Raw genomic sequence first — 9,623 nt, forward strand, 5'->3', positions numbered from 1 at the left:
CTACAGATATTTCAAAAAAAATCTCTCGACGTATAGCCGGTTCTTATCAAAATCATCCATGTGCAGGCCACAAGCAAATGAAACATCGAGGAAATGAAAACAGACCATAAGAATTTTTTCTTCAAGTTTTCTAGAACATTCAAACCAGGTGTTCAATAATTTCATGGCATGAAAACCTGATCGCAGTCATCAGTAAAATGCATCACTTATTCTGGTGCGGTGGAAATGGATCGGATAGTGCTCTTCCCACTTCCGGTTTTCATATTTTCAAAACAAATACAAATGCGAATACGGATGTTATCGGATATGAATGCAGAGCGGATGTTACTCAAATACGGATACATGCCGAGTGTTTACTCAATTCAGAACGTGTACTACTAATAGCGACATGTTGGTTAAGGAAAATAATTCAATAGCTATGTGACACAAAATAATCAACTTGCAACATACAATAAGACATTGACAGATAGTTTTATGAATAAATATTACTCCCTCCGTAAAGAAATATAAGAGCATTTAAATAACTAAAGTAGTGACCTAAACACTCTTATATTTATTTACAGAGGGAGTACTTTAATGCATAACAATTTCCAAGTTTAACCGCAGAAAAGGTAAAATGTGACCACTTCTTAGGCATTTTATGTTGGACAATTGGCATATTAGAGCTAGAACTGCTACAATTAGCTCATGTAATTTTATTCGGCTACGGGTATATCCACTTCCATATCCATATCTGTGTCAAAATCTCATACTACTACCATATTTGTATTAGTATTTGTAATAAAATAGATCCGGATACCTTCCATTTACATTTTAATTCGGGTGCGGATATTTCAGATACGGATAGTCATTTTCCCGCATACGGATATCGGATATTTCGGATTATCCACTGCCACTTTCCAGCTTAGGTGCGCCAGGAGAGCGAATGTACACCATTGTTATACAGTGGAAGAATTGATGACCAAATCACACTGTAACATAATTTGTTTGCGTAAGAAAAGCACAAAAGGAAACCTGCTAAACATAGGTCTACTAATTGCTTAGACTTCATCTGAAAATGTTTCTTTTTTACCAGAACTGTTTGGCAACTCTTCTAATACCCACCTCCTTAGAGCAGGATCTGTAAACATCATAAGAATGCTCGATCAGTCTTTTCTGTACAGTTAACTTGATTACTAGCTGTACCACTTCATTATAGAAGAAATATGGTGTAAGGTTCCACCAAACATAATTAAACAAACTATTTACAAACTTTAGATCTCAGACTCAGAGTAAACTCCATATTGAGTGCTAGAACGCAGATAACGACCATTGGCTTTGTTCAAGCTTTTAACCCTCCTTGTACGTTCTTGATAGTTGCCCTGAACAACACTCTTATACCAAACTTAATCCCCCCCGGTACTTAGTATTATCAACCATCTCTATGGACTCCACAGTCCACACCCCTTGCAGATGCTACACAAGTAACTAAAGTCACTATTGACAAAGAAATTACTCGATGAACAGAAGCCAGCTGACTTGGTTACTGTCTTATTCGATGAGGCACCATCGCAGGGAATATTGCGACTATGGCTCAAGACAAACGATGGGATGAACAAAACCGGTCGATCGCATACATCAACAGACATGCCAAAAATTACCATCTCCCCTTTCTTTCAAGATAGCACCATAAATCAATGTATTTACAGCTTTACATCCAAGCAACTTACTAACTACGGTTTAAGCACATTAGCCGCATCATCATCATCTTGTTTTTCAGTTGAGCATTCTAAGCAGATGTGGAAAAAGAAGGAAGGGAAACAGCATTACCGCACTATGGTTTGGTGTGAGCGTGGGAGTCGGGGGAGGGCGCGGCAGAGGTGGCCGTGGAGCCGCTGCGAAGGTCGTCGATGATGCCGCCAAGCTCGCGCCGCGCGGACTCCCTCCCAAACATGAAGCCGTACCTGCAGAACAAGGGAGGTCGAAAACCTTAGGAACAATTATTTGGCTGGCTGGGGGGATACGGGAACCGGATCAGACTGCACGTTACCAGAAGGAGACGGCTGAGAAGACTCCGGCGGCAGCCACCGTCTGCAGGAGCGTCAGCTTCTTGGCCTGCATCTTCCGCTGGGATTTGGGGCTGGTGGGAGTTCTTCGTCAGCGGATAAGCAGCAGTGCGGAAAACCGTTGCTCAGACAGGCCTCGGCTAGCCCTGGCTTCGGGGGTTGGACCCTGGCCCGTACGTGTAGGCGGCAGCGGCGGCGGCGGAGGGAGTCAAAGGAGGAGAGGAAAGGAGAACCGGCGGCGCCTAGAGGAGAGAGAGGTGGAGGAGGGGGATCCGCTACAGCGCCGTGCGTTACGTTACGTGCAGGCCTCTGCCGTCCGATCGAATTCCAGATCTGGCTCTTCCACTTTCCCATTTTTAGGAAACCATAGCCCAAAAGAGAATAGAGAATTGACCGGTTAATCAACTGAAAACCGAATGAAGAACATGTCCACAAAACAGGACACCCAAGCAAACTGGCTACCCACAATTTTTTCGGAAAATAAAATGCCTACACACATCACCAAAGAGATAAACTTCGTCGAGGTTGCCAGTACGGTGTCATCGCTTCTCCCTGACCAACCGACTTCGACTTCACCGCAGACGACCAACCAACTCTTCCACTTTTACCTGCATGAATATTATGTTATCCTCACGCTTCGTTTCTGTAGGGAAGATGAAAGGTGTGCTTCGACGGCGATGGATATCCAGCAAGTGGATGTGGAAGCGGCAAGGGAGAAACAAGAAGTAGTCGTGATGGAATTTTTCATGTAAATAATAAGAAGTGTAAAAGGTAGCTTAGGCTACGTGTAGCCGCTCTGGGTTGTGGATTGACAATTGGTCTAGTTTAGCTATTTGTTCCAACATTAAAATATTTTTATCAAAAGTTGGTTCCTAAAGACCTGACAAGAGCAATCTAAGGTGCCCAGCTGTACAAAGCATGTGTGGGGAAATTGTTATGCAATCTGTGTGTGTCGAAAACATACTTTACAGATTCATAAAAGGATTTAGAGTGTATAGGCATACCATGCGTCTAACATGAAACAAAATTTAGATAATAAATTCAACTCATAACTTGGGGAATAAAAATAACAAATTCAACAATGGTATGCTATGTATGAAAAAACAGTTGTATGTTGGATACGAAAACACTATGTTAACGGGCCTAATTCGTAGCTCGATTCGAATTCACTATTGTTCGTAACATGATTTGTCATTTTCATTTCTCAAACTGCGAGCTCGTTACCAAAATTTTGCGGCATAGTAGATGTTTATTGTTTCAATCTATTATGACTATGTCCAGAATTATCAATGCATTTTTCTTAGATTCTCAATTTATAGTGAAAAGGGTCAAAGCCCATACATTAAGTAGTACGACGATGGATTAGTGAGTGACGACAGCACATGACGATGTCGACTAGGTGGTGTTCTTTGAGTGCATGGGTTCGAGTTACAAGGATGAAAACTTTAGGTCCGACTTTCATTAATTAAACCTGGCAATGACATCGTTCACGCACCACTTCTTTGTTGAAGGCATTGCATAGAGCCTATTCATACCCCTCTTCACGGTGAAAACTCATGATTTGGCCTCAGTGGTTGGGTCAAACCACAGCGATGCTCATGTATCATTCCCTTCTTCGAGGTGTCGTTATTGGAGCACCTAACCCATTGCCCGGTGTTGCCATCATGGAAGGTTCTTGTTTGCTATAGTAGTCCAGTTGGTCATTATTTTTATCTTTTTAATAATTTGGTCATATGCATCCTCGATGTATTGACTAGCTCTTCAGATTATACTGATGCAGAGACCGCATGTGATTGGTATTCTCAATATTAATATAATCCCTTTGTCGGACCCTCAAGAAACACCCTTACATGAATTAAAAGGTACATCCAAGTACTTGGGATATTGAAGTCATTTTCCTCCTGTATCCACCCACGCCGGAGCATTGCGTGCAAAACTTGTTGCCGCCTCTAGGCCTCCGTATCAGTAGATCAAATTTGTTGAAATCCATGAGCTTGTAGAAGCCACCATTGGAAAGTCATCAATGTAGACAAGAAGATACTTGCAACCATGATCCATGTACCAAATATAATAGTCATCCCGGAGAAGAAAACACAAGAGAAGGTGTAAATAAGGCACTAGGTACGCCGTCAAAACTAAAGCTGGAGAGACGCACAACTGTGTCATCTGCTCTGTAAGACAGCGCCATCCGAGCCAAACTACCCAGAGAACCAGATTTGGGGACACACCACTCTCCACATGCCTTTCAACGATGCTAAGAAACACCGACAGAATGAGGACGAGATGAAGAAGACTTATTTCATGCTAACGGCGATGCTCACCACCTATGACTAGAGACTGAAATCTACCCTAAAATCCTCATCCTACCACCATTGGTCTGAAACAGCGGGGGTGCCTGCGCCCCTTCCCTCACCTAAGCGGTGGGCGGAGGGAGAAGGGGTCATGATCCCACCGGGGAGGAGGTAGGTCGCCGCTGCCGCCGCCCTAGCTCCTAGGGTTTCACGGGAGCGAGGGATGCTATCTACTCCCTCCGTTCCTAAATACTTGTCTTTCTAGGCATTTCAACAAATGACTACATATGAAGTAAAATGAGTGAATCTACACTCTAAAATATGTCTACATACATCCGTATGTAGTAGTCATTTGAAATGTCTATCTCTACTACTATAAAATTCTCAGTTGGTGGTGATGGTGTGCCTGCCATCCATCAGTTTAGACCATCAGATCTTCATCCAACGTACATGAGGCAACCCACTTCAGCCGGGTGATTCTCTCCTCCCCCTGCTACAGTATAAAGGTGAAAAGGAAGCGACCGGGAGGCGACTTCAGTTCTTCCGCCGACGATCTCGTCGCTCCTCTTCGCCTCCGATGGCCGTCTGACCTCGTGAGGCGTGGGGGGAGCTCCAGCACTCTGCCTGCGTGTAGATACGGGTTGGTTGGGCGGCGCTCGGATGGTGGCGGCGCGTCGCGTCCAATAAAGCGGTCCTGGCTCCTACCCCATCTCGCCGGTGATGGCGAGGAGCCTATGGGCCTGTGTGGTCTGGCGGTTCTGCTGAGGCGACAGTTACACCATCGACTCTGGTATTTTTTCCTCTAGCCCTGTCCCCGCCTCGATGGTTCACGCGCTAGAGCTGCCGACGGGGTGTGTGAGTAGTTGTACAGGTGATGTGGCGGTGATGGCCGCCTAAGATTTGGTTTGCGGCGACTTACAGAGGCGGCTGTTCTGGAGACCAGTTTGTAGCTAGCTGGACAGAGGATCTGGTGGCCCTTCTCGCCGGAGGAGATCCAGAGGCGGTGGAGCGCAGGGTGTGTCCTCCCCGATCGATGGCCTTCATCAGTTTGGTGCCTCCGTTCATGTTGACTTCTGTTCCGTATCACAACCCAGATTCTTGCCAGGCGCTTCTCCTGCTCACAAATGGATTCGTCCACGGTCATCTCGGTGGCGGCGGCCAGAGGCGTGCGGGCTCTCTTTGGGGCCTTCAGGGATGTGGTTCTATTCTTCTTTGTTTGGAGGTCCTTTCTTCAAGTTTTCAGCTGGTTCTGGTGTCTTCGCGTGACGGCGTGAGTGTGTACGTGTTTATTTTTTACTTTTGAGGGAAAAATGTCAGCGCACGCCATGAGCAAGCCAACAATAACAAATATTGGGAGGAGGAGTCCGGCTGCTGGATGCGCCATGCGTGTGCTGTTGTAAACTTGTAATGCGTTGAGAGGATTCACCATTGTCTTGCGTGGAGCAGGTTCTAGAGCTAAGGCGAAAGACACAACTTTTGGGAATGGGTCGTGTGCCTGGACTGCATGTATTGTAGGTTGTGTTATATGCTTTAAGGTACTTGTGTTTTTTTTTAAATCATGAAAGTGGTTTAGAATGTTACAACATCAATTTTTCGGATGCGTGATTTACCATTGGCATTACATTTTTTCCATGGATGGCATGGTGCATCATATAATGCTCATACCTCATAGACAAGCATAGATGATCAGATGACTCGACATGAGCAGGTGGAGGAATGAGATAATGTGCTAACATGTTGAGCCCATCGACTTGAGCCGAAGGATAGTAGTCACCGTACTTCCATTGCGCATATTTGCGGGGACCACTATTGATATTTCTGCATTGTTGTTCTTCCATTATTGATACTAAAGTTAGGTACGCAGTATAACTGAGATGCTTAATGTGTCCTCTTTTCTAGCGGAGAAGGTGTAGACTGCAGGTGAAGCCCGTGCTAAGAAAAGAGGAGCCGAAGAGATAGATTGATTTGGACTCGGAAATAAAGTTGGTCGAGTATAATCATAATTACCAAATGAGTGTGGATGGATTTCTATTTGCCTCATGCTCTCTACCACTCAATATTAGGATAAAGTAAGCGTTGAGAAACCCGAGTAGGAAGAATACCAAGTCTTCTTGCAAGGTGAAAATGAAGGAGAAAATATTTGTCTTGGACTATGGGGTTATCGATTGGAAACCGTATATCGGTTGTGGGCCTATTAACAATATAAGGTCATTTTGATAAATGTCGAGTAAAGTAAAAAAAATTGTTCTGTGGCGACGCACGGGTATCTTAATTATAACTTAATAAGTAAACAAATGTTCTATTGATCATTTCTTACCCCGTAGCATAGCATGGGCATCTTACTAGTAAAGACAAATATTTAGGAACGGAGGGAGTAGAATTGAGGTGCATGAAACCGCATTCACCTTGATCGTAGGTACCGGCAATGGTGCATAACCAAATGCAATGACACCTTAATCGGTGGCGCACCAACCGTACGCCTTCGTGTCTCGCGGTATCTCTATAGTCTATACAACTCTCACTCGGTCAGCGTCCATCGAGTACACCTGCGGATGCAGCAGAGAAACTGTGCGAGTCCTCACTGATCCATCGAGTACATCTCGGTCACCTCTTGGGTGTCGCCGGAGCCGGAGGCGGGGCCGGCTCCATCCGCAGCACCCGCTCGAGCTCCTCCACGACCTCCGCCATGGCCGGCCGCTCCTTGGGGTTCTTGCCGAGGCAGCGGTCGGCCAGCCTCGCCGCGTCGCGCGCGGCGGCCAGCGGGTACCGCCCGCCCAGCCGCGGGTCCATGATGGTCCTGAAGCTGTCCCCTCCGGGCGGGTGCCGGCGCACCCACCCCAGCAGCTTCTGCTCCTCCGCCGGCCGGCTGCGCTCCACCGACCGCCGCCCCGTCAGGATCTCGTACAGCACCACCCCGAACCCCCACACGTCGCTCTTCACCGTGAGGTGCCCCGTCTCGATGTAGTCCGGCGCCGCGTAGCCGTGCGTGCCCACCACCGCCGTCGACACGTGCGTCCGCCCCTCCGTCGGGCCCTCCCGCGCCAGCCCGAAGTCCGACAGCTTCGGCCGGAACTCGCCGTCCAGCAGCACGTTCGACGCCTTGAAGTCCCTGTATATCACCTGCCACACTAAAACACCGCCGGATCAGCCTCGCCGGACCGGCTCAGACCCAAAGAACTCGACTGGCCGGCGCTCTCGACGGCGAAATTAACCTGGACTTCCGGGAGGCCGCGGTGGAGGTAGTCGAGGCCGCGCGCGGCGCCGGCCATGACCTGCAGCCTCGTCCTCCAGGGGAGCGGCGGGTGGGCTCGGCTGAAGAGGTGGTCGTCCAGGGTCTTGTTGGGCATGAACTCGTACACCAGCAGCCGGTGCTTGCCCGCCTCCGAGTCCACCGCGCAGTAGCCCACGAGCTTCACCAGGTTCGGGTGCTCCAGGACGCCCAGGAACTGCACCTCGGCAAGCCACTGCTTGTGCCCCTGGAATCATCATCACAAATCCCCATAAAAGATTACAAGATGCATGGTTGATTATGCATGATTCATGAATGAATTCTACAGCAATTTAATACGAGTAGCGTTCACGTGGTGGTTGAGCGGTGCGAATTCTCATTGAAGGTGACATGAGTGGATGTCCTCGTCCCGGTGGATATGTTTATTGTTATGACTTATGTTAAGATTCTGAGTTCATCATGGAGCTCGGGATTTGTGGGAGCGATTCTCGAAGAATCTGCTGGCTTTCTGACCTGCAGGCTGCGCTGGTTGAGGCGCTTGACGGCGAGGACGACGCGGCCGCCGGCGGCGGAGCGGAAGAAGGCGCGGTAGACGGAGCCGAAGCCGCCCTCGCCGATCTTGAGCGCGCGGCTGAAGCCGTTGGTGGCGCTGCCGAGCTCCTCCAGCCCGAACACGCGCAGCCGCGCCGCGCCCCGCTCCTCCGACAGCTCCTGGATGCTCCTCGTCGGCGTCGACGCCGACGACGAGGACGCCTTGCTCCGCTTCGGCCCGTCCGGCTTCGGCTCCGCCGGAGGCTTGCCGCCGCCAGCCGGCCGCCGACGGCCCTTGCCGCTCTTGAAGGCGAAGCACCCCATCAATCCGCAGGGCTCTCACGGCAGGACGAGCTAGCTGTCCATGGAGGCGAAGCAGTCCAAGAAGAACAGGTTCAGAGGGAACCGAGGAAGCCCAAACCGAATTCCGGCACGGCGAAACGGAGGGAGACGAAGAGAAAGGAGGAGACTGAATCAAGAGCAAGCGGAATTAGGCAAGCGGGTGCGTGGAAACGCGCGGCATGGGACGGGAGACGCATCGACATATATAAAAACCGCCATGGATCATGCGGGGGAATCGAGACGAGATACGTACGTCGACGGTCAAACGACCCGGCCGCCCTCGTGGTGACGCCCTTGCCTGCGTTGGCGTGCGGTTGCGCCGCGAACGCAAAGATATATGCCCACACCGCCACGTCAGACACACACGGCTCCTGCTCAGCCGACTGTACGCAAAATTGGCAAATTTGATCTCGGAGCGAAACTATTTCACAAACTAAACTGTTTTTGAAAAAAATTCACACCGCTGATCCTTCTATGCATAGCCCGATAGCTAGGCGACGCAATCTACTGTGCAACTCCTTACAGCTAGGCGCTGCACAGGTGTAGCGCCTGAGTGTTACTAGTGTACAGTGCCTTGCTGTCAGGCGCTGCACATTAAAGGTCAGTTGGGAGAAATATTTTTAAAAACAGTTTAATTTGTGATATAGTTTCGTCTTGAGGTCAAATTTGTGTCTTTTGCCCTGCTTGTACCAGCGCTTCTGCTAGTAGCCTAGTACTAGTATGTACTGTACATCAGCTGCTGCGTGGTCGTTTCTTTTTTTAAGCGAAATATGCAAGGGATCGGGCATGCATAAAATAAAATTAGAGGCGGTGTCAACTAGAGAAAAAAAATTGAGGAATTTTTTTTGCAACACTATATAACAAATACTCCCTCTGTAAACTAGTATAAAAGCGTTTAGATCAAATCTAGACGTTTTTATATTGGTTTACGAAGGGAGTGCATTTTAATCTAGTGTCAAATGAGGAATTCCCTCTTACATATCTATACATGTTTGGGAGCTCCACTTAGATGAATGCCTCTTTGGTTGGTACTGTAGATTTTTATATTTTGTAGAAAATGGGTATGGCGTTTTATCAATCCCAGATGCTGAACCGTCGAGAACGCTGGTGCTACATACAGAGGATCAGGTATTTGTTTCCCTTATTTCCACCACTTCTGTTTTGAAACCAATTCTAATCCGTTGG

General features: G+C 48.2%; 2 protein-coding genes across 5 annotated transcripts; both read right to left on the minus strand.

The window, feature by feature from the left end:
- Positions 1-493: 493 nt before the first annotated feature.
- Positions 494-2,353, minus strand: LOC119330222. Of its 2 annotated transcripts, XR_005159956.1 has the most exons (4): positions 2,030-2,353; positions 1,810-1,943; positions 1,073-1,120; positions 494-971 (listed from the first exon to the last, which is right to left on the minus strand). XR_005159956.1 is itself a non-coding variant. In XM_037603337.1 (3 exons), the coding sequence occupies exons 1-2, from the start codon at positions 2,098-2,100 to the stop codon at positions 1,814-1,816; spliced, it is 201 nt and encodes a 66-aa protein (XP_037459234.1). In that variant the 5' UTR covers positions 2,101-2,350; the 3' UTR covers positions 861-1,120; positions 1,810-1,813. The 2 variants fall into 2 exon arrangements, 1 of the variants encoding a protein (XP_037459234.1); XM_037603337.1 differs by having other exon boundaries at positions 861-1,120; positions 2,030-2,350.
- Positions 2,354-6,600: 4,247 nt separating this feature from the next.
- On the minus strand, positions 6,601-8,750 carry LOC119328653 (probable serine/threonine-protein kinase PBL19). 3 transcript variants are annotated; one of them, XM_037601633.1, is made up of 4 exons: positions 8,692-8,739; positions 8,079-8,565; positions 7,549-7,812; positions 6,601-7,456 (listed from the first exon to the last, which is right to left on the minus strand). In XM_037601633.1, the coding sequence occupies exons 2-4, from the start codon at positions 8,418-8,420 to the stop codon at positions 6,941-6,943; spliced, it is 1,122 nt and encodes a 373-aa protein (XP_037457530.1). In that variant the 5' UTR covers positions 8,421-8,565; positions 8,692-8,739; the 3' UTR covers positions 6,601-6,940. The 3 variants fall into 3 exon arrangements, with proteins under 3 accessions (XP_037457530.1, XP_037457531.1, XP_037457529.1); XM_037601634.1 differs by having other exon boundaries at positions 8,079-8,454; positions 8,692-8,737; XM_037601632.1 differs by having other exon boundaries at positions 8,079-8,750.
- Positions 8,751-9,623: the final 873 nt, after the last annotated feature.

The sequence above is a fragment of the Triticum dicoccoides genome, chromosome 7A (genome assembly GCF_002162155.2).
Source record: "Triticum dicoccoides isolate Atlit2015 ecotype Zavitan chromosome 7A, WEW_v2.0, whole genome shotgun sequence".
NCBI lineage: Eukaryota > Viridiplantae > Streptophyta > Magnoliopsida > Poales > Poaceae > Triticum > Triticum dicoccoides.